At 42.3% G+C, this 23,822-nt stretch overlaps 2 protein-coding genes across 2 annotated transcripts; one reads left to right on the forward strand and one right to left on the reverse strand.

The window, feature by feature from the left end:
• The first annotated feature begins 650 nt into the window (after positions 1-650).
• gnat2 (guanine nucleotide binding protein (G protein), alpha transducing activity polypeptide 2) lies at positions 651-7,740 on the forward strand. The gene is made up of 9 exons (XM_086107707.1): positions 651-988; positions 2,945-2,987; positions 3,286-3,427; positions 3,989-4,146; positions 4,229-4,357; positions 4,426-4,555; positions 4,638-4,791; positions 5,486-5,698; positions 7,030-7,740. Exons 1-8 carry the CDS (start codon positions 883-885, stop codon positions 5,674-5,676), a joined length of 1,053 nt encoding a protein of 350 aa, XP_085963833.1. The 5' UTR covers positions 651-882; the 3' UTR covers positions 5,677-5,698; positions 7,030-7,740.
• Positions 7,741-8,928: 1,188 nt separating this feature from the next.
• gnai3 (guanine nucleotide binding protein (G protein), alpha inhibiting activity polypeptide 3) lies at positions 8,929-23,789 on the reverse strand. Its single transcript, XM_086107695.1, has 9 exons — positions 23,223-23,789; positions 17,604-17,646; positions 17,102-17,243; positions 16,862-17,019; positions 15,034-15,162; positions 12,743-12,872; positions 12,499-12,652; positions 10,829-11,029; positions 8,929-10,027 (listed from the first exon to the last, which is right to left on the reverse strand). The coding sequence occupies exons 1-8, from the start codon at positions 23,338-23,340 to the stop codon at positions 10,839-10,841; spliced, it is 1,065 nt and encodes a 354-aa protein (XP_085963821.1). The 5' UTR covers positions 23,341-23,789; the 3' UTR covers positions 8,929-10,027; positions 10,829-10,838.
• Between the last annotated feature and the right edge of the window lie 33 nt (positions 23,790-23,822).

Consider the following 23,822-nt stretch of genomic DNA (forward strand, 5'->3'; position numbering starts at 1 on the left):
GAATCACACACCGTTTGTTTTAAAGGGACATTATGTAACCTACAGCACACGCATTTAGGTCATGCTAACGCTCGCATCCAACCAAAGAAAGCGAAGCGGCGGCAGTTGCTCTATTTAGCAGTCACCGCACCACCTGAGATTTAAACGTCTTAACTTGTAAGGAGTTTAGGAGACTTTAATGCCTCCCTTCTTGCTCGTCCATGTGACTTGAGACCAGCGTCCGACAGGCAGCGAATGCGACTCTGATGAAAGCTATGACACACTTGTTCCTTTTTGAATGCTTTTTTTTTTTTGTCATCATGTTTTCTCTAAACAGATTGAGGTGCCCCACAAACGACATGAATTCACGTGTGCTGTCGCTGCAAATAAAGAACAGACAAATTGGCGGCACATCCTTTGCTTTCTGCAGTGACAAAATACGATGTAAAAGCATTCATAAGAAAAATAACATTAAAACAATAATAAGAATAATATATCGGACTGTTTGTTACGATCCCCCCAAAAAATAATCGACAACTCCTAACAATTGAGTGTGTTGCGACTGTCGTCTCCACTTCCTTGCTATCATTCACTTTCATTAGACTAATGAGATTGACTGGCCAATCAGGAAGAGGCCTCTCCTTACTAAGGGATTTAAAAAGAGGGAATTAACGGCTGGCTTTGCGCGAGACAAGAGTTGCTGAACCGAGGGTCCCATCTGATCATTGACTCAGGACAGACCAGCCAAGTCTGGAAAGCTCAAGCACCTCCCTTCCAATCCCCTTCCGCTTGGAAATCGCCTTTTGGCACGATTAGTGCTACACCAGGATTCTCTGCAACAGCTCACAGAGGGCCGGCAAAATTTCTTTCCTTGAGGATCTTGAGTGTGAGGAGGCAGAAAGAATGGGCGCTGGAGCGAGTGCCGAGGACAAAAAGTCAAAGGAGTTGGAAAAGCAACTGCAAGAGGATGCCGACAAGGACTCGAAAACCGTCAAGCTTCTGTTGCTTGGTAAGTGAACACCGAAAGGCACGCCGGGGGTCTCTCGTGCAGGTGGAGACGGCGCTCGCTTTTCAGATCTCATCACTTTTGAAGTGAATTTTCTGACAAAAGGGAAATTTACGGCGAGTCAGACGGCAAGCGTGGAGTAACAGTAAAAAAAAAAAAAAAAAAAATTTTTTAAGTCTTTCTTTGATTAGATTCTTTCAGGATTGAGAAAATCATTCGAGTTGGAGGCAATGCTGGTGTGCGAAAACACATAATAGTGGAGTAAGAAGAAGATTGATTGGAAAGATGGCACCTGGGCACACCAGAGAGTAAATGAAAGAGATTAGACCGCGAGTCCAACAAATTACCGTATTGGCCGGAAGAGGGCCCTGATTATAAAACGACCCCCTCTTTTTCAAGACTCAAGTTTGAAAAAAGACTTTTTGAACACCAAATAAATTTTTATACAGAAAATAATTACAGTACATCTGAAACAAATGATTATAACAATATATTTGAGAGAAAAAGCATGTTATTTTGCCTCATTCAAATCTAAAGTGCAATCACATTCGTAAATGAATGCATTTTGGTTTTTGAAATGTAAATTACATCATAACTTCTCCTCAGCTGTCAGCGGTTAACCTGGCCGATCTTCGACCCACTTTTCTCCAGATTGTCACGACGTTTCTCCATTTTCTGTTATCTCTTCTATTATTTTCTTCTCTTTTCCTTCTTACCGCTATTTTTTATTTTTCTTCTTCGTGCTACCGCTATTTTGATTTTTATTCTTCGTGGCAGGGGTTCACTTTGGCCTGGGGAGTCAAGTTCAGCATTCGCTTCAATGATATCTGACGCCATCTAGCGTCCTGAATGGGTATAACGTCTAGACCCCGAATATAAGACGACTCCCACTTTTTCAGTCTTATTTCAATACGGTAAATGAACGGAAACCGAAAACAATAATCTGGTCATCGAGATTCGTCCAGTTACATGTTCACATTTTCACCGCGTTTTCGGAGAAGCGCGGAAAGTGTGACAAGGGTGCGCAAAAGAGCTGCAAAGACGTTTCATTTCTGATGTAAGGACGTTGGCGCTTAAAAGATCACAGCCTTCGGTCTAAATGAATCACAGCACAGCGGCGATACGCCAATCCAATTAGCTAACGGGTTTAGAGCAGACCCACTTGCGGAGGCCTCTGCTGAGCCCTCCGATGACATACCTGTACAAAAATGAACATTCATTTGACTTTCACCTTCTTCGCTGCAGACACATCCGGGCCATCCGAGCAGCGTACCTTTCAAACGGCACCCCGCCACTGTCATGAGAGTCACCGCATTCTGTAAAACAAACTCAAGCAATCCATCAGAAAGTACATCAAATTCAAACAATCCAGCAGTCTCAAGTCAAGTCAAGTCAAGTCAACCACAGGGATATGGTCAAGTTGCTTTCGGGCGCAGGGGTCAAACTCAAAGCGCCTTGTTTCTTGTCAAACGGGTTCATTCATTTCATTTCGCAAGAAAATCGCAACAAAAAACATTTTTCTTCACCTATACTGCTAATTGTGCATATTTAATAATATGAAGTTACCGGTACATTTCTATGGTTTTCATAACGGCTGTCTGAGGGAAACCGCAATTTACGATGTGGCCCGAGACTAAAGTGAGTTTGACGTCGTTATATTAGTGCATTTGTAGAAAGGCAAACAAACAAGAATACCCAAAGTGTCTGGACTGTGTAAATTGTTTTGCAAACGGTGTCGATGAGCTGTTTCGTAATCTAGGGTTGAGATGTGTGTCTTTCGTGTGACTAAGCAGGCAGAGAAGGAAGCGACATTTCTAGTCAATTTTGGCAAGGGTGCCTTTTTAAAAGTTGCTCAAAATAAATTCTTCTGCCGTTTATGGGCCGAACCGCGTCCACGCTGAAGAGAAACAGCTTCTGCTAAACGTTATCCCACCCCGCCCCCCACCCCCCTCCTTGCAGGTGCTGGCGAGTCTGGCAAAAGCACCATTGTCAAGCAAATGAAGTAAGTAAACATACACTAAATTGCGTTTGTGATTTCATCCACAGAGTGTCCCTCATCGTTTGTCGGGAATCTGAGTGGTTAGTCGGCCGAGATGTCCCGCCCTCTTTACTCAAAAGGCCAAACACCCGCTGACCCTCATTTGTCGGCACTTTTTTGGAGTCGGGCAGACACTGTTGTTTAGAGTTGGTGTGAACGCGACTTTTTACATTCATCTTGGCTGTCACCGGTGCTATCCTGCGACGGGCGAAATGTGGTGTCATTTGCTTCCAAACTGCTTACGCTCCACTTTTGTGTACAGGATTTTGCATCAAGGTGGTTACACAAAAGAGGAACAGTTGGAATTCAGATCCATCATCTATGGCAACATCCTGCAGTCTGCTCTGGCTATCATCAGAGGCATGGAGATGCTGGGGATTGATTTTGGCGCTCCCTCTGCACAGGTCTCTGATGACACTAAGACCACACGGGCTTTAAGTTAAAGTGCACAATCCGATCCAGGACAGGTGGTCGCTCCCTTCTTTGTATTTAGAAACAACTTTCCATTTTACCAGATTACAAAATGAAGCTATTAAAAAAATCCAACTCACATTTGATCACATATGATGGCGACGGCTGACTTTTGATGATTCTCAGTGGTACAAAACAGTTATTCGCCGCATATAAAACTTTAAAAATTCATATAAAATATGCATGGTACTCACCAGTCCCAAGAATACAGATCTTAGCACTCCTATAAATGCAGCTCACTCTTTGTACATTATTAATTTGGAGTTTTTGTCAATGTATCCATATTATACTGCATAGAACTGTGGTGGTCATCACACTTTTCCTCTGTCACAGTTGTGGTTGGCAGCATGTTGCATTTAAGATGACTTTATTTTTCCACAATATTGAGGTCGAACTTCAACACTTGTGTTTTAGAGCTTCCCCAATAAGCACTTCAGGGATCTCATGTCAGCGTTTTGGTTCTGACAGGATTTTCCCTTCTCTCAAAACTGCAGGAGAATGCACAAAAACTGCAGAACTTGTCCGACTCCATCGAGGAAGGCACAATGCCTCCCGAACTGGCTGACGTCATCTTGAAACTGTGGAAGGACTCTGGTGTGCAGGCCGGGTTTGAAAGAGCAGCTGAGTACCAACTCAACGACTCGGCCGGCTAGTGAGTTTGCGTCTTCAGCTCTTAAAAACCATACAAGCAGCAAGCTTTCCACAAATGTGACAGTGTGCCGTTTGTGTTTCAGCTACCTCAATGAAATGGACAGAATCTGTAAACCGGACTACCTCCCCACCGAGCAGGACGTGCTGCGATCTCGAGTCAAGACAACTGGTATCATTGAAGAACAGTTCTCCTGCAAAGAGCTTCACTTCCGGTGAGAGAGGGATGGAAAAAAAATGCCAAGCTCACAAGCGGGACACTAACAGCCTCTTTGGTGTACAGGATGTTTGATGTGGGAGGCCAGAGGTCCGAGAGAAAGAAGTGGATCCATTGTTTCGAGGGCGTGACGTGTATCATTTTTTGTGGCGCCCTCAGCGCATACGACATGGTGCTGGTAGAGGACGACGAAGTGGTGAGTTGGGCCGCGAATTGTGCAGTGAAGAAGGACCCTAAATCAAACCAGTCACTGACGCGCTCTCACTTTGACCTTTCAGAACCGAATGCACGAGTCCCTCCATTTATTCAACAGTATCTGCAACCACAGGTTCTTTGCGCTGACCTCCATCGTTCTGTTCCTCAACAAGAAGGATCTTTTTGAGGAGAAGATCAAGAAGGTGCACCTGAGCATCTGCTTCCCGGACTATGATGGTAAACCCAAATGTTTAGCCAAAATAACCCAAACACATGATTTGAGAGCAACTATAAAACTCTTATCTGCTGTTGTTTTTACACATCAGATTTTTTTCTGATTCTTTTGGTGTGCAGTAGTCTGTGTTGTACAAACACCGCACACAATTTAGTTCAGTGTTTCTCAGTCTTTATTGAGCCAAGACACATTTACAGTTTACTCATATAAATAACTACGGTTTTTGTGCCAATTTACTCACATATTAGCTTGCTCAGAGTGAAATCTGGGCATATTTCATACAACACAAAGCTTCTGTACCAATGGCGACAGGTGAAAAAAGGTTAAGTGTTCCATCTGAGATCTCGTGACATACTTTGCATGTCGCTGACAGAAGACAAATGAATAAATTTACATTTTTTGAAGGAAGTACACAATTATTTTGGAGCCACATAAGTGAAATTTGACAGTTTGGCGCAGCACACCTGATTGATAATCTATCACTGGTTGGGAATCACTGACTTGCTAGCTAGCACTTGCTATCTAGCTTGAGGTTGCCATTCTACTTTTTGCAAAACATGGCAACGTTCCATCACATTTTATGAAGCTGCTTTGTCAAAATCATGCTCTTACAAATTGTTACTTAAAAGTACCCACCAGCTCTGTGCCCAAATCAAAGAAAGAATCTTGAATACGACTCACATCAATGTATTGCAGGCCCCAATACGTACGACGACGCCAGCAACTACATTAAGTTGCAGTTTGAGGAGCTGAACATGAAGAAAGGCGTGAAAGAAATCTACTCCCACCTGACCTGTGCCACAGACACAAAGAACGTTGAAATTGTGTTCAACGCTGTCACAGACATCATTATCAAGGAGAACCTTAAGGACTGCGGTCTCTTCTAAGCGGCCCCAAAGTCGTATGTAGGTGAGGGCCCAGACATGACACGGCGCACATAATTCAATCGGAGTCTTGTCTCAAAAAGCGAGGGGCCATTAATAACTGCCGAAGATGAGGAAGAGCATCGGATACGAGGTGACGCCGAATGATCTCGACATCAGAATCATTTTTTTTTTTGGCTCATGAATCCAAATGGGAAAGAAATTAAATCAACTGTTGGCAATGGAACAGCAATGAAAAATATTAGCTGCGCATTCAGATGAACAAGGAGAAGAAAACGGAGTATTAGCATTAGCATGATAAATCAGTCACGCTTGCTAATGAGAAAAATGTAAATAAAGGCCCCCCTAAAAGAGTCCAGTGTCTAATTCTAGTAAACCTATAAATTAGGGCGCCCCTTTTCACCAAGAAAGTTTCACGGTTATTCAGGGGCCTCATTTTCCAACAAGAAAAGCATCACATTGTGTTCTTTGTTGTACTTTTCAGGTAGGCCAAGGGTGGTTAAACATTTGATGGTTAAGGCCCACCTTGATTTTGAAAACAGACAGACGAGCCAGGTCATCCGGAGATGAGGTTAAAAGAAAATAAAATAAAACAAAAGAACAGAGTTAAATATGCGCACGTAAAATATGACGCGAAATTGTTCATTTTAACATTGTAATAATAACATATTTATTGTACCGTATTGGCCCGAATATAATACAGTGTTTTTTGCATTGAAATAAGACTGAAAAAATGGGGGTCGTCTTATATTCGGGGTCTAGACATTATACCCATTCACGACGCAAGATGGCGCCAGATATCATTGACTCCCCAGGCCAAAGTGAACCCCTGTCACGAAGAATAAAAATAAAAATAAGAAAGAAAAGAGAAGAAAATAATAGAAGAGATAACAGAAAATGGTGAAACGTAGCGTCAATCTGGAGAAAAGTGGGTCGAAGATCGGCCAGGTTAATCGGCAGCTGAGGTGAAGTTATGATGTAATTTACATTTCAAAAACCAGAAGCCATTCATTTACGAATGTGATTGCACTTTAGTTTACATATTTAAATGTTCAGACATTAAGATCTGAATGAGGGGGTCGTCTTATAATCAGGGCCGTCTTATATTCGGGGCAATACGGTATAACCTTTTCTGCAGCTCACTTGATGAAATAAAATGGAGCAAATTCACCACAGCATTTTTCTCAGCGCATCGCCGTGGCCTCAATCTGCATATTAGATGCCAATGGGCCCTCCGTCCACAGTTGTAGCGCATTGAAACAATTGGCAGGGTCGAAAACACCAAATTTGAAGACTGTACAGTATATTTGAGCCAAACTATTGGAACTGAATTTGTGCTTTGCCTTGTCTTTGCAGAACTTCACTCTGTCCCTCACGTATTGGCATTAACTGAAATGTGTACCAATGGAGCAGCAAGGATTCTCTCTATTCATTGTGTTCATGCCAAGTGACTGTCCCATTTAACATGTTTCCTGCCACACAGCGCACGTCCAACTGGGTCGACACTCCCGACCGAATGGACATTCACGTTTTTACTGGTTCCTCAGTTGCAAAAAAACCCGCCCCAAACAAACAGGAATTTGAAGAAGCCCCTCATTGCTTCCTTTGCGAATTTCCCGTCAGTTTGATTCGGAATCGAAAAAGACAATGAACCCAGAGTTAAAGAATAATGTTTTTGTGTAGCATCATGGCATCCTTTGTTTGTTTGTTTTTTTTTTTTTGAGTACCGTAGACTCTGTGGTCTTGATATTACTGTAAAATGTTGCAGGGGGCAAATATGTGAAATGATTCACCGTGCTTGCAGAATGACCAGATTACAAACGTGTATCTCATTTAAAATAGTGCTGATGTTTTCGATACACCCGACATTATAAGAAGGAAAAAATACATTTGTGATATGCGAACATGTTAGAGAAACATTGTACATAGTTAATTCATAACTGCTTTGAACAATAATAAAATGCACGTTATATATACTGTATATGCTTTATGATAAAAGGGAATGAAAATTGACAGTTTGTCCTTTCTTATGAAATGTAGAGGCATGAATTAAAGCTGCATCCCGCATCTCTCTCTCCATGTGTTTCTTGTTTTTACTCAGTCAAAAGCATCCAGTGGCTATGATGCGCCGCAATCATTTTGTTGACGTTCTTGGACTGATTTGGGCCATAAAGTGCGAGCGGAAGTCATTCTTGTTGAGCCTATCCCAGCTGCCTTAGGGCAGTAGGTGGGGGACACCCTGAACCGGTTGCTAGGCAATCGCAGCACACACAGAGACGTACAAACATCCGTGCTCACACTTAAACCTGGGGACAATTTAGAGTGTTCAATCAGCCTGCCATGCATGTTTTTGGAATGTGGGAGGAACCCGGAGTACCCGGAGAAAACCCACACAGACACGGGGAGAACATGCAAACTTCACACAGGAAGGCCGGAGCTGGAATCGAACCCAGGACCCCCTTCACTGTGAGGCTGGCGCGCTTACCAGTCGGTCGCCGTGCCGCCCTTTAAGAAACATATTCATTCAATTCAACATTCATGTTTTATTTTTGATCAATTGAAAACTTTCATGAAAGTACAATTCACAAATGAAGCAAAGTAAGACCCCCCCCCCCCCCCTCCCCAAACCCTGTAATTTCCAACAAGTGATAAGCGGAGTATTTATATCCATTAAGCAAACCAGTCGCATCAAAAGTGTAAATGCTGACAGCGGACCAAAATGCGTCCCGAGAATAGTTGTCAGTGGCGGAAAAAGAATTCGTAATGGGGGTGGTAGCGAAGGGGAACATGTGCTACAAATGTTGTCGTTGATGCCGTCATGCGCTGAAATGTAGTCAGTGAAGGGGTGCGGCCGTCGCGTACTTAAACATAATTGTTGACGGGGGAGGGCGACGGCTGCTAGCGGTCTTGATGGCCAAGAAATCTCCTGGAAATACACCGGCGGTTTGGGAAAATGAACATATTTCCCCCAAATTCCCGATGGCTGTCAGAATTTACACGATGAATTTGGTGATGTCTGCGATTGGCTGGCAACCGGTTAAAGGTGTGCCCCGCCTACGGCCCGAAGACAGCTGGGATAGGCTCCAGCATCCCCCGCGGCCCTTGTGAGGATCAAGCGGATCGGAACATAGATGGATGGAATTTGGTGATGTACAGTATGGAGAAAATTCCTTCAATTTTATCAGTTCTCAAAGCCGCTAGAGATGTGGATGTGGTGCAACACAGTAATCAAAGATGCGCATAGCAGTCACCAAATTCCCTTTTTGTTTCTTTATATGCATCTGTGAAAGTACATTTTCTTGCCTCGTAAAATAGCAATATTTACATGTGTTCCTTGAGCATTCCCTGCTGTCTTTCACTGCGGGCAGGCGACCTCGTTCATGTTTACGGTGTGTTGTACTACACGGGCAACAGGTCATCACGCTTCAAACGTGTCCCTATAAATCCCATTTTCCATTTCCATTCCAACCTTCGGCGCTTTGTTTGGAAGTGGCCGTTTTTAAGTCTTCAAGGTGGACATCAGCGATCTGGTGGGAGGTTTTGATTTTAAACGATTCAAAGGGGAGGGCAGCTTTTTTTTTTTCTTCCTCTCGGCTAATGATGTTAAAATGAGCCAATATAAATTCAGAGCAAAGACATGCAAATTACAAATGGGAAAAATGATTGATTGCCCTTCTTTGAACAGGACACGAGAGAAAGAATAAAGGACTCCTGAGTATGAAGTGAGAGCTGTTAAACAAAGATGCACTTTTTAATCATTTGGGGGGGGGGGGTGGCTTCACTACTGAGCCTCCTATATGAAAAAATATGAGCCAAGAAATTGCACAATCTTCCTTGATGAACTTAAGTGCAGTGCTATCGTTCGATAAAATCAAAAGTCAGATTGTGCTGCTGTGGAATTTATTAGACGTCATGCTAAGCGAACCCAGGACGTATATGTAAAACAATGTCCCCTATGAAGACTCCAAGGCAACACCGGGAGCCAATTTCAAAATAACAGCTATGTAATCCAACTACTTGCAAGAAAAACATTTAACCGGATGAAGTGAATTAACATATAAGCTGCTTCTGTGTGAAAACAGACATACTGTAAGGTGTTCAACGCTGTCGGTTACCTGCCCCGAATGCGAAGACCAAGCAAAGAACTCGCAGGGATTGCTTGGCTAGCCGCTCTAACCAAACTCTCCATCCCAGCGAAAATCCGGCCAAGGCTAAAAGGTATCACGAAGCAAGTCCACACAATGGTGGTTGCGACACTTGGTGCAGACGGTCTTTGTCCTTGTGTAAAACACTGCACTGCACCTTATGCAGACAACACATAGCAGTCAAGACGACCAGAGTCCCCTTGAGACACCTGGAAATAATATGACAGATAAAATACGTGTTACGTCATTTTTATTTTTTCGCTTTCTTGTTTAAGTTTGTTTTTTTCATGTTCAAAGCAGTAAGAAGTCAAAAATAACCAAATCCTGAAAACCCTACTCATTGTTCTGTATTTAAAAAAACCAAACAAAAAACAACATATTACCGTATTTTGCACACTAAAAGGCGCACTGGATTATGAGGCGCACCTTCAATGAATGGCCTATTTTGTAATTTTTTCCTATATTGGACGCACTGCATTATAAGACGCAATCTACAATGCATCCACTAGATGGAGCTACGCTCAAGGAAACACCAACCGAACGATCATATGTCAGTAAAATGTATTTAATAAAGCAGCGACACAGTTCACTTAACCAACAGCAAGTTATAACATTGATACGTTAACGTTGAACTCTCTTGCCGGTAGCTGCTCTATTTCCGTGTTCAACTGCGAAACCGATTGCCTTAAGTTTGAACTCTGCATTGTAAGCATGTCTCCAGCAAGGAGCCATTTTGGGGTTGACATATTACCGTAATGACCACACACAAGGCGCATCGGATTTTAAGTCGCACTGTGAGCTTTTAAGAAAATGGAAGGATTTTAGGTGCGCTTTTTAGTGCGGAAAATACAGTACCTGAACCTGAATAAAGATCACACAATATGCCGCAAAGTTGCTCAGAACCATTTTCCCAATGAAAACGCGTGAACGCACACAAGGCTCACGATCATCAAGCTAGTCTGTGATACTGAGCAGAAATGTTGAAGCTGTGAAGTTTGTGCTGCTCTCACCTTTTGTGGCTTAGTAGAGCCCAACATCCGCCAGGTTGATTTTGATGATAACCTCGGTGACGACGTCGAACACAAACTGCACGTTCTTGGTATCCGTGGCGCAAGTGAAGTGGGTGTAGATCGCCTTGCTGTCCTTTTGTTTATTTAAGTCTTCAAACTTGCCCTGGATGTACTCTGCTGCTTCCTCGTACGAATTCTCACCTTTACACCCCCCCCCAAAAAAAGTAGTAAAAATGGGCAACACAAACAGCAATGTGGTTTATACAAAAAAAAAAAAAAAAAACCACAGTGAACTATAAATATGTGTACAATGCATTCTATCAAGGCCAGCGATAACATCACATCAAGATCACATTGTATTATTGAGAGTCAAAACTGAAAACACTGCTGTGTTATGCTGTTGTTTGGCTTGTGGTCACAAGAATGGAATATCAACAATCTCGGTGGGGGCGGAGCCTCGTCAACTCAACAGGAAACACTGGTCGGACGCATCTATGATCTTACGATTAACTGAAATCAACACATTTGAGGAAACCATCTGAAGGAAACTTCATTCATAACATCAATTTTTTTCCTGCTTAACAACAATGTATGCATGCATCTGAACACGTTAAATAGATTTTCCTTGTTAAATAATTTGTATGAATAGAGCGGCTGGTAAATGCACAGTAGGAATCAAATGTTGATTATATTAGCTTGAAAGTACAGCTTCTGATGTTGTATACATTTAGTTCAAATTGGATGAAATATCCTCAGGATACGGGTCGCGACAAGTCTAGTTTGCCGGGAACAGCTACAATGTGGCGATAGAAAGTCGAGTGAGTTCAGGCGTATGTTCATTTTCGGCCTAGTTTAGCGCGTTTTTGAATTTTGGTTAACGCGTACAGCTTCACTGGGCGCTGCGGTGGATGGAGCTGTCGTGTCCCCGGAGTGTCTGGCAATTTGGTGACAAAAAGTAGACGAAATTTTAGACTGGCTAAAAGCAGGTCTAAGTGGTGGCGCAAATGGTGTAACGGGTTTTCGGTGGATTGATTGAGTCGCAGGCAGACAGTTTCGGTGCTTTGCCGATGTGTGTGGTGTATGCTATCGTATTTAATTCATAAATATGACAACTGCATGAGTCAATCTCATTCGCCCCCCCCAAGCATCAATGGAAAAACTGATTGAAAATACAAAGAGCCCATATTCCATTTCCAATTTACCATTGGCACAATTTTTTTCTGTGTAACCTATTGAACAGCTACTTGTTTCCACATATTTGTGTCATCTTTTGGAAAAAGCCCCAAGATGGCCAAACCACCTGTTCTTTCACGGAGGAGTTGCTAGCATTGGCCACCAGTGAACAGCGACATAATCAAAGTTCTGACTGACATATGAGGCTTCCTACGAGTTGAATGGCAGAGAAAATCCAATTGCCAGAATCCGATCAAGCGTAAGCCCTTTATTTTGAAGCGCAGCGTGTTGTGAGACGCATCTGGATACACTGTTCCTAACATGATACATTTAAGGTATATACAAAGCAACTGGATGTGATGCAAAAATTGCGAGATGCCTGCGCTACGTCTTTACTCTTACAGGGATTGCAGGTTACAACAGTGGACAGTTTCTCAAGTTATCCGGTTATCGTTATTTGTGTATGAAATGGTGAATGAGCCAACAGTTGATCCTACCTGTGTACTCCGGGTAGCAGATTGTGAGCGGGCTCCTGTCGATTTTCTCCTCAAACAGGTCCTTCTTGTTGAGGAAGAGGATGATGGAGGTGTCTGTGAACCACTTGTTGTTGCAGATAGAGTCAAACAGCTTCATGCTCTCATGCATGCGGTTCTGAAGGGAAAGAGAGAGCAACAGAATGGCCTCTCACATGGCCGTCGACACCTGTTCAAATTCGAGACGGGGAAGGAAAAACGAACAAACCATCTCCTCATCCTCAGCCAAGACCAGATCATAGTCATTGAGAGCAACACAGAAAATGATGGCTGTGACTTCCTCAAAACAATGAATCCACTTCTTCCTCTCTGAGCGCTGACCCCCCACGTCAAACATCCTGCACACACAGAAACCAAGGCTGCATAAATATCATTTCAGTTTCAAGACCATGCAAACCGAATTCTTATGTGAGAATGAATGCCTCTTTTCATATCACCTTTCCTGCCACCTGATGATAGTCAGAAATTTAAAAAAAAAAAAAGAATATGAGTGGCTAACTTGCGGGTATAATGTGTCTCCTTAAGTCATGATAACAGCCAACAGTTTGTTGCAGATAAAATGTTGTGGAATCCATTTCAATTAAATCGCGCACAGACATAAAATGTGCTCTGTGGAAAAAACAACAATGGAATTAGTGAAAAACACAATAATATTTAATCTGACTAGAGAAAGAAAAAAAACAAAAAAAACAAAAAAACCCCCAATCATGATATAAGAGGCCTCGCTATGACACGGCTTCACTATTTCACAGATTTTTTTGGACAATGCATTGTGTCCTAAATCCTGATTAGTTTTGGGACTGTAGACTATTGTCAACAGTGTCCACACCTCGTCGCTGTACAGCTTGCCAAATTTTCTCAAATGACAAAACCCACAATGTCGACGAAATGTTCTGTACAGTATTTCTAAAAATTGTCAGTTGTAAGAAAATGTGTGTGTGTGTGTGAGTGTATATATATATACTGTATGTATATATATATATATATATATATATGTACATACTGTATGCACATACAGAGAGAGACAGAGAGAAAGAGAGAGAGAGAGAGAGAGAGAGAGAGATCACGGCGGGGGGGGGGCACACTGGGAGGCGTGGTGGCTGTCATTCTTGTAGATGTGTTCCCTTGGGTTGCTTTTTTTTTTTTTTCAAGGTTTCTCTGTTCCTAGCCATGCCCTTTTTAATGTTGATTATCAGGACACGTGCACGTGTTGTGTTTTGTGTGTGTGTGTGTGTGTTGGTTGTATTTTGGATGTTTTTAATTGCACAACACTTTGAGCTGCATTTTTATGTATGAAAAGAGCTTGATTGATTGACTGGGGGTTTAGATCCAGGAATGTGGTTAATATTTGTCAAGTGTGGGCATGCGAAGCCCTTGGAGATGTTTCTGTTATTAACGGCGACATAAGGAAATTTGACTTGACTTGACGACTGGAAAAATAGCTGCTATGATCCCCATTTTTAATTTTCACACTATATGATTTCTATAAAAATATTGAATCCTCATATTGGATTTTCTTTTCAAATTTGATGTATGAAATATTCATAAAACGGAATTATCAAAATTTATATTAAGCTCATTAACCATTTCGTTATTTATTTAGTGATGAATAAATATAACTGTTTATTTCACATTTACAACACAAACATACTGTGGCTTAATTTCATAAACTCTACTTCTGCCCAGGCGGCCCGGTAGTCCAGTGGTTAGCACGTCGGCTTCACAGTGCAGAGGTACCGGGTTCAATTCCAGCTCCGGCCTCCCTGTGTGGAGTTTGCATGTTCTCCCCGGGCCTGCGTGGGGTTTTCTCCGGGTGCTCCGGTTTCCTCCCACATTCCAAAAACATGCATGGCAGGCTGATTGGACGCTCTAAATTGTCCCTAGGTGTGAGTGTGGGCGTGAATGGTTGTTCGTCTCTGTGTGCCCTGCGATTGCCTGGCAACTGATTCAGGGTGTCCCCGCCTACTGCCCGAAGACGGCTGGGATAGGCTCCAGCACCCCCTGCGACCCTAGTGAGGATCAAGCGGTTCGGAAAATGGATGGATGGATGGATACTTCTGCCCATTCATTGATAACATATACTTTTTCTCCCGATATATAATGGCTGAAATAAAATTTCTGCTTCTTATGCATGCCATAACCTCATCTGGAGGTCAACGTGATTTGTGCTGGATTTCATGCGGCATAGGTCAGATTATTATTATCATTTTTAGTTCTTTCAATACTACAACGCTTCCTTTGCGCACATACATGGCTCCAGTTACTCGTGTTTGACTACAAAGAGATAATAAAGCATCTATCATCCATCATCGCCTGCACATCTGAAAACAAGTCAAACCACTCGTCTCGGTTTGCGTGATACGTTTGTAAAAAGACAAACACAAGAGCAAACAGAGCACACGGATGCTGAGATTTGAATCCAGAAACTCTCAAATGCATGGCACAAAACATGCTGGCTATTCGTATGCCCAGTTAGGTGTACGTGTAGCTTTTACTCACTTAAAATAGAGATCTTTGAAGGTGAAGTGAGTTTCAACGATGCCTGTGGTCTTGACACGCGTTCGCAGTACGTCCTGCTGGGTCGGGATGTAGTTGGGCTGACAGAGCCTGTCAAAGTCGTTCAGGTAGCTGCGGTAAAGAAATATGGTCACGGTGTGCTCAGGCGATCACACTGCAGATCATAATAGATAGTGCTTTCAAACGATTAAAACAATTTGTGAGATTAATTAATTATGATCCATAATTAATTGCTGTAATTAATCTATATTTAAATCTTATCTAAAAAGTGCTGAGAAAACCCCTATTTTCATGTTTAATTCATTACATTATTGAGGCAGATCAAAAGACAGAAAAAGGGGCATTATAAAGTCTGTCATTGTTTGTAAACAGACTTGAACAAATGCAGGCTGTGACTGACAGTTGTTTCCCAACCCTCAACAACTCGAACACAGGAAGCCAACACATGAAGAGGGATATTATTAAAAGGCAACCCACATACAGAAACAATAAAGTTAGAGATTAAAATTGAGATTAACGCGATTAAAAAACATAACGCGCTAAATATGACTGTAATTAATTATTCGCAATTGACACCTCTAATAATAGAATCCGTCAACTCTGAAAGCAATGTTTCTAATACTCGATGACAGCACTGGTACGAGTAGATCTCGGTAGAATCCATTACACTTATCGTAAGCAACTGAAAATCTGTTCCAGGTTCAAAACGTTCAGTAAACCTTTCTTCACTGTCAAGTAACATTGTAACGTTCTTAGATGTTATAGAGTTTAACCGATGAAAGATGCCGTCGCTCCTCCGTGCCATACACTTGACCCAAATTACTGGACTACTTTCCTTGTTAAGCGGGGTTTTGGCGACATCTTGCGTCATTTTTTGGAGTTTAGATAAAGAGCGCTTTTGGTGAATAGTAAGACAACAAATATATGGGAGATTACTGGATGTGCCATGTATCTGACTGGCAACCAGGGTGTACCATTTCTCGCCCAAAATCAGATGGGATTGTCTCAGGTGAAAGTAAGCACTATTGCTGTTGTGGTTCGGGAAAAAAAAAAAAAAACAGCCAATATTTGAGATTCAACAAGTGTTTCGGTTTACAAGATGAATGCTTCAAGTCCCGCTTTTCTTGGAGCACAATAAATTGCACATCGTCGCAAAATCGCTCGAGGTGTTGATTCTCTCCTCTTGCTGAGGAATGCGATCGAGTGAGGAACAAGTGAGCACACAGCGACCTTTAAAAACAAGACACGTCTTGCCTCCTTTGGGTTCAAGTGGAAACACTGTACCGACGATTAAGAAACGCTCCTCTTATTAAAAGCTGACGAGATGGAACATAGCAATAAAGCTCCGGAAAGACTGATAAGAATGTCACTAGAAACCATTGAGGATTCCTGTGGTATAAAGAAAGTGCGAAACAAAGTGAAGCTTGAGAGGAGGCAATACGGCAAACAGAATGAAATATTTAGTAGCTGCTTTTTCATTCCTGGCGGGATGGTGCTTGACTGGCTAGCACATGCGCCTCACAGTGCAGAGGTCATGTGTTCGATTTCGGGCTCCGGAAACTCCCGTCCCTGCCTGGGTTTTCTCTGGGTACTTATGTACGGTAGGTTAATTTGAACATTCTAAATTGTCCTGAGGTGTGATTGTGCCTATTGCCCGAAGACAGCCGGGATAGGCTCCGGCACGCCCGCGACCCTTGTGAGGATAAATCCGTTCAGATAACGTATGGATGTTTCATTCCTGTTTTCCACAGTGCAAGATTTGTGCATGCAGTTCAGTGAAAACCAATAAAACTGGTAAGATGGATCTCACTATGCAGCAGAGTCGTTGAGCTGATACTCTCGCGATCGGCCGAAGCAGGCTCGGACGCCGCTGTCAGCCCACAGCCGCTGGATCACGCCGCTGAGCTCCGCCGACATCGTCCCTTCTTCTGCCGAGCTGGCGAGCGCAAAGAGCTGTCGAGCATCGTCCTGGGAACACACGCATTCCTTTGTGTCATATGCAGCTCATGACACGTTTACGTTTTGAAGTATCTCAGTGTTGTTAGCTCACCGCCCGGGCCTCGTCGCCAAAGTCGATCTTTAAGTGTCCCATTGCCCGGATGATGGCCATGATGGACTGGATGGTGTTGCTGTAGACCACCACTTTGTACTGACTGCACTCCTCCTCTGAGTAGCCATCTTCATGAATGATTCTAGCAATTAAAGCAAGAAAACAAGCTTTCAGCTCTTATAAATATTTAACACTGTGAAGAATGGCTCCAGCTCAAGTGGGACATGTTAGCGATCAGCAAGATTTCAGCGCAAGCTGTCATTTGAGCTCCTGTGAGCATGCAGCATGTCTAATGTGGGAACTGGGGGAGTCCATTCATGTCTTGCCAGGCTATGACCGGCCTCGGTGGCCTTTGTTTCACATGTTGTGCAAAATAGGCTTTTCGCTCTGCCCCGGTGCATCGGAATGAGTCTGCTCTCTCGTTTCCGCATTGATGAACTCTTTTTGTTACCGCAGACAACAGGGCCCAAAACAAAATCAACCTTGTGTGTTTTATGCTTACTTCATCTGTTTGACAAGTGTGCTTTTCCCTGATTCCCCAGCACCTGGAAATGAGACAAACAATAATTGTATTTGAGCCACGGCACTTATTTTGCTCTCACCTCATCATACAGTACATCATGAAACGTGCATGTTTGTATTGAACTCTAAAGTTTATTTTGACTTGAGCCCAAAGGTATCATGTGCAGTCAAAATGTGCAAAGTTGTTGGAGGGCTGCAGCAACGTGCTTTTTCCGCATATACAAGTAAGCAATTTTGATGGAAGAACACATTGTCAAATCGGTTTTCATTTACGCAAGAAATCCCATGCTAACTTAATCCTTATTATATAATACAATATCATAATTTCAGATACAATATACAATATGATATACATGTACATTTAATATACAATAATAATAATAATAATAATACAATAGAAAGAAACCACAGAGGTGCATGTAGCAGTGGCTATCATTGTTGTCCAAGTCTCCTCTGTAGGAAGAGAGAGACCAATAGTGACGGTTTACGCAAATGATTTAGACATTCGAGGTGTTGCAATGAAGGGTGGGAGACTCACTTCCCATGACAAACTTTTACAGAATTTCAACATTAAGCCGCACAGGATGCATCTGGCTGACTGAGCATTTTGCTTCCACCAGAGGGATAACAGAGATATCTGAGCAGTAAAAAAAAACAAAAAAAAAACAAGGAAAACCAAACAGTCTGGTCTCAGTGTAAACCTGCAAAAAACACACATTTTCGATTGCACAGAGCAACAGACAGATAGCTCCCTAGCTCCCTAGCTAGGGAGCTAGCTAGCTACCTAGATAGATAGATAGATAGATAGATGCTCACAAACTAGACCAATAGTTTTAGCATACTGCTAAAATGTTATTTTCAAGATTTACAGTCCTTCATGCTTTCAAATTAGATGCCGTTTGCTCAAAAGACCTTTAGTTTATGTTCAGTGGCATGGGTTAAACCCCAAACACTTGATTAGGCAAAACGCATTGAAGCCTGTCTCTGGTTCCGTCGCGTTCGTTACATTTTGAGTGATTATCAACCATGGCCTCCCGTCAGACCGACTTTGCATTCGCAGTCGCCCAAACAGATGCAGGATTTACCACCATGGCTCATTGAACAAGATATATTTTGGGATGCGTTTAAAATTACTGTTTGTGGCCTGACAAGAGCATTTTCATTGATGGGATGTGTAATCATTCCAGCTTTGTGGTTTGGGGTATCAACTTCCAGTGACTCCCTTTGCCCCCCCGCCCCGCCCCGCCCCTCCAACTCTCTTGGTCCTGCGCCATCCAGGAGAAAAATACCTCACTCCTCAACATTGTATTCGCAAGCATACTGGACAATGAAAGTTTCCCGATGACAAGATCTCGACTTTGCACCATACACAAACCGAAGCCAAGCTAAGAGTTAAAAGCAGGAGGAGGGAATTCATCTGTTTATCTTCATGGAACAGCAATTTGAGGTTTGATTTTTCTCATTATGCTAAACTGGAGGAGGTGGTTTTTGAGGGCTGCCTGAAGAGCAGCCCTGATCAAGCCTAGTCGATGAACCTCAACCATAATATGTCTGCTGATCTAAAGATGCCTGCTGAGTTTTCATTGCAGTTTTAAAGCAATGACTATTGCTCAAAAAAACCTTTCTGCCCTGCTACGAACTAGTGATGTAACGATACCCAAACGTCATATATTATCACAAAATGAACCTCGTATGAAAATAGATATGAAAATTATTATTAAGTTGGCAAGAAGAAAATAAAAGCTCATTATACTGTGTAAATCCTCATTGTGAAAGAAAAACGCTAATTCTGAAGAAAAACCCATCCTAATTTACAAAATAACAGTAGTACAGGCAACTTAACTTCAATGTACAAAAAACACCTACAATCACAAATAACACATAATATTGTTGCCCATGCTCATGCACGCATACGTTGTGAATCAAGTCAATTTGTTGGAGGAACTCAAACGCGTTACGTTCTCTTTAATCTGTCGATTAGTGCGGATCTTTAACGTCGGTGGCCAAAACATGCCTAATCTAAATTCAATTGCACTAATAAACTAACCACCAGATTGTGCTGGAACTGCACAAATAGTAAACAATCTGACCCTCTGAACAGCTGCTGCTTTTAATATGGTGACATGGTGTCAATTTTAAGATTGCGATATCGCAATATTGCCGTTATCGTTACATGCCTCCTTGAAACCCAAGAACCTGATACAGTATCTGACTGACCTCCCCACCCATCTCTGTGGGCCTACCTACAAATGTAACTACCATCTACTAATCTGTGCCTCTCTGCCCGAACAACTACCTCAAGTACACACCCTACCAAACCTATCTCCTTCTACCACTCTGCCTACCACCCACCTGCTGAGTACAAGTTGCTGATTGGAATCTGTGTTTATATTAAAGCTCTGCAGTTGATTTACCAATCTGCTGTAGGGAACATTAAACATTGTTATTGATTGCCTCACACAGCACAGAAATAGCCTCGAGTGGTGCCGGTGGTGTTAGGAGAAGGAGAGCCCTTAAATCAGGAGGGCTCCACCTTAAACTGCGTGCGGTGGATCCCTCCTGATTCAAGGAACATTAAACATATTCCTTTGGTCTTATTTTTTGACTCGAAGCTTTATTTTAATTCCTAATCTTTCTCATTGCTCTGATGTTTAACATCCAAATATATTGAGTTGCATTTTTAGGTCAAGTCAATAAGTCCTGCCAAGAGATGACAAGCAGAACCGACTTCCAACAAGCATACATATGGAACCAAAAAGAGGTCACTTCTGGTTTATTTGGAAAGCTGGTTTCAGAACATTTCTGTTTAGAGAGAAAGCATTACCAATGCACTGAGAAGAGTGCCATTCAATCAATTCTGCATGTCCGTGCTTCTCAATGATAGGGTCAGTGTGTCCATCCATCCGTCCATCCGTTTTCTAATGCGCTTATGCTCACAAGGGTCGCGGGCGTGCTGGAGCCTATCCCAGCTGTCTTCGGGCACTGGGCGAGGTCCGCCCTGAACTGGCTGCCAGCCAATAGCGTCAGTGTGTGTGCGCGCATGTTAAGATGGACCAAGCCATATATATTATGTGATACGGTCTTGTCAAATATGTCATGTCTCATGTTGCCACTACCTCCTGGATGAAAAAGTCAGGAACTGAATGCAATGTTTGTACATTTGGGGACTCGTAAGAGGGAGCACATAACTCCTACTCTGGCATCCCTTCACTGGCTCCCCATTCATTTTAGAGTTATTTTCAAGATCCTCTTATTTGTTTTCAAATCTCTGAATAATCTCGCGCCACCTTACCTCTCTGAGCTCATCCGCCCCTACACACCTGCCCGGCGCCTCAGGTCTGTGGACCAGACTTTATTAGAAGTACCAAGAACTAAACTGAGGCTAAGAGGGGATCGAGCCTTTTCTGTTGCTGGTCCCTCTCTCTGGAATGACCTCCCACTAAACATTCGGCAAGCCTCCTCGCCGCCCATCTTCAAAACCCTCCTCAAAACTCACTTGTATTCTTTGGCATTCGACTCAGCATGACTTAGATTTGTTCTTGGTTTTACTGTTTGGTGCTTTCTACCGCCTTTATTACCGATTTGTCTTACTGTTTATTGTGCATGTTAAATTGCTCCATGTACAGCACTTTGTATGCAGCGATGGCTGTTTGAAAGTGCTCTATAAATACTGTTGACTTGACTTGACTTGACTTGACTAAAAAATGGATTCCCTATTCTCAGGAAAATCGGTTAACATCTCAATGACAACAAGGCATTTCTTTTGACAACATATGTTATTACTATCGGTTTTGATGATTACCATTGAGAATTGAAGAGGATTTTTGTTCACTATTATTGGTGTGTGTGTCCTGGATTCTATTATTGACATGATGGGCAGTTTTCACATGAAAATAATGAAGGAACATACATTGTGCCCTCCTGCTGCTTTGTATGAGCTGTCTGAAATGCATTTAATAAAAGACAATTGTTGAAATCTTGTTTTTTTTTTTTTAATGGTAGTGAGTCATGGGATATTTTTACTCCCGCTGCCTGTTGTTATCTATTTTTATTTTACTTTCGAGATGACATGTCTGTTCTTGGTGTTGGATTTTATCAAATATATTTCCACCACTTATGCAACTTATATGTGGGTTTTTTTCTTCTTTATTATGCATTTTATGGCTGGTGTCACTTATACTCAGGAGCGATTTATAGTCTGGAAAATACGGTATGTGTTTGAGGTGTTGTGATGGTCATCGCGAGTACACAACACTTTAACAACAGTATGCACCTGTTCCGATAGTTTTCTTTGTCATGTGTAGGATTACTCATATTTTATTAATCGATGCACATGATAAAAATTGGTACTTGTGTAAGCCACTTAAACAGACATTAAAAATAAATGGAAAATGCAGTCCAGCAAATCATGATAAATTGTTCTTAAAAGCGAGACGTTTTAGTGAAGCTCAGCTAATTCCCTTTCTAGAAACGGATCCATCATTTGCGCGCAGAAAATAGGTCACAGTTTTCTTTGGAACATCTTCATTTGGTTGACAGCGATAATCCTCACAAATGTCAGAAATGAACACAACATTGACCAACTTCCACACCTGTGCTCCAGTTTCATGCACTTGTGTATTGGAATGCATGGGCAAATTGAGGAGATGTCAGGTGGGGTATAACCATGCATTTTCCATTTATACGAGTGAGAAGTTTATGCATTTTATAAAACTTGCCTTGTGCAGTGGTACTTGGACTTAAGAGTGCTTCAACGTACACATTTTTCGAGTCATGAGCCATTGGTTGGCTGATTTTTAAATTTTGTGTTGCCAATAAAAATGTTGGCCGCTCGAAGAAAGTGAACAAAAAAGGAACAATCAAGGCACGGTTATACCGTCGTATGTTGGCAAGGTAAGCCACAGTTTCTGATGCTCTTTTGGGTTTTTATACAATGAGCCAGTCAAAAAAAAAACCACAAACACAAAATGAGAACGCTTGCAGCGAGCTGCTGTAGGTCACAACTCACACTCACGGACACTCACACGCAGACAGTCCCGAGGTCACGCCCATTAAAGGCACAAAATTAACACATTCTCCAGTACAGCAATAACAATTCATGAAACCAGTTATTTCTTTATGTTCTCCTTTATGTTTGATTGGGTTTTATATTATACAGTATCAGTTTCATTATTCAAACCATTATTATTACCGTGTCTAACCCTAACCCCGTTTTAAGGAGGAGAAGGTGCAAGAGGGTGAAAATAGCATTTTTTTAAAATGGGGATATTTGGCTTTATATATCAGTATACTGAGTTAGAAACACGGAACGAATTCAAGTCGAAATTCAAGGCACCACTGGATGTGTCATCCAGGAAACTTTTGACTCAGAAGCGTCCAGTGCAGATTTGACCGCAGCTAGTTGTGGCCTACTTCTGCCAGACACCTCACCAATATCTGGTTTACGTCGATCAAGTCTCAACAGATGAAGAAACATCTGCCCCACACCAACGCACTGCACTTAAATCTCATTGAAAGGCGCAAGTTAGCGCACTGGCCCCCAATTCGACTGAGGTAAGAGGTGTTGCGTTAAAGCCTCGAAGTACAAAACGATTCTTACCGAGTAAAAGCAGCTTCACTTCTCTCAATAACTTCTCTCTGTCTTCTCGCAGGTTTTTATCGATCATTTTGCTCCTCTCCACGGCAGCTTTGTCTTCGGCGCTGATGGTGCAACCCATCGTGACTTTCAAACTACTTTTCCTCGATGTCGTCGTCTGGTGCTTTTTTTTTTCTTTTCAGCGGCTCATGGGTCGCGGGGAGAGTCGCCGAGCTGTAAAGGAGTCCAGATAGGCGTTGGCGAGCTGTTCTGTCCAACTAAAGAGCTTTAGTCCGATGCTGAACTCCCACCGCGTATCAGCCACAAGTGTCTTCCAAGAGAGGAGGAGGAAAACGCGTTCTAATGTGTTTTTTAAAAAATTGTTTGGAATAACTATTTTAGGAACGTAACAGTGCCGAGCAGGGTTTTTTCCTCGATAATTTTGATCTAAAACTCTAAAATATTTAGCAAACGCTTTTGGAATAAGTATTAAATCGAAAATAAAAAAAAAAGAGTGTACTTTCGCCCGGAGAGTGACAGAGGCTGCCGCTGCGCGTCCTCATCCAGCTGATGCAGTGCAAACTGAAAGCACAGAAAAGGAAAAAAAAATGTGGGCCCTCCCTG

Source organism: Hippocampus guttulatus, chromosome 1, assembly GCF_054856545.1.
Source record: "Hippocampus guttulatus isolate MCC_2025c chromosome 1, RoL_Hgut_1.0, whole genome shotgun sequence".
In the NCBI taxonomy this organism is placed as follows: Eukaryota; Metazoa; Chordata; class Actinopteri; order Syngnathiformes; family Syngnathidae; genus Hippocampus; species Hippocampus guttulatus.

Excerpts from the sequence above, each read along its gene's own strand:
- gnat2 (XM_086107707.1), top strand. The coding sequence starts at position 883 with ATGGGCGCTGGAGCGAGTGCCGAGGACAAAAAGTCAAAGGAGTTGGAA. Across the intron at positions 989-2,944 it reads CGTCAAGCTTCTGTTGCTTG|GTGCTGGCGAGTCTGGCAAA; the intron begins GTAAGTGAACAC and ends CCCTCCTTGCAG. Across the intron at positions 4,358-4,425 it reads TGCAAAGAGCTTCACTTCCG|GATGTTTGATGTGGGAGGCC; the intron begins GTGAGAGAGGGA and ends TTTGGTGTACAG.
- gnai3 (XM_086107695.1), bottom strand. The coding sequence starts at position 23,340 with ATGGGTTGCACCATCAGCGCCGAAGACAAAGCTGCCGTGGAGAGGAGC. Across the intron at positions 17,244-17,603 it reads ACACTTGTCAAACAGATGAA|AATCATTCATGAAGATGGCT; the intron begins GTAAGCATAAAA and ends TTTAATTGCTAG. Across the intron at positions 17,020-17,101 it reads TTGGCGACGAGGCCCGGGCG|GACGATGCTCGACAGCTCTT; the intron begins GTGAGCTAACAA and ends GTGTGTTCCCAG.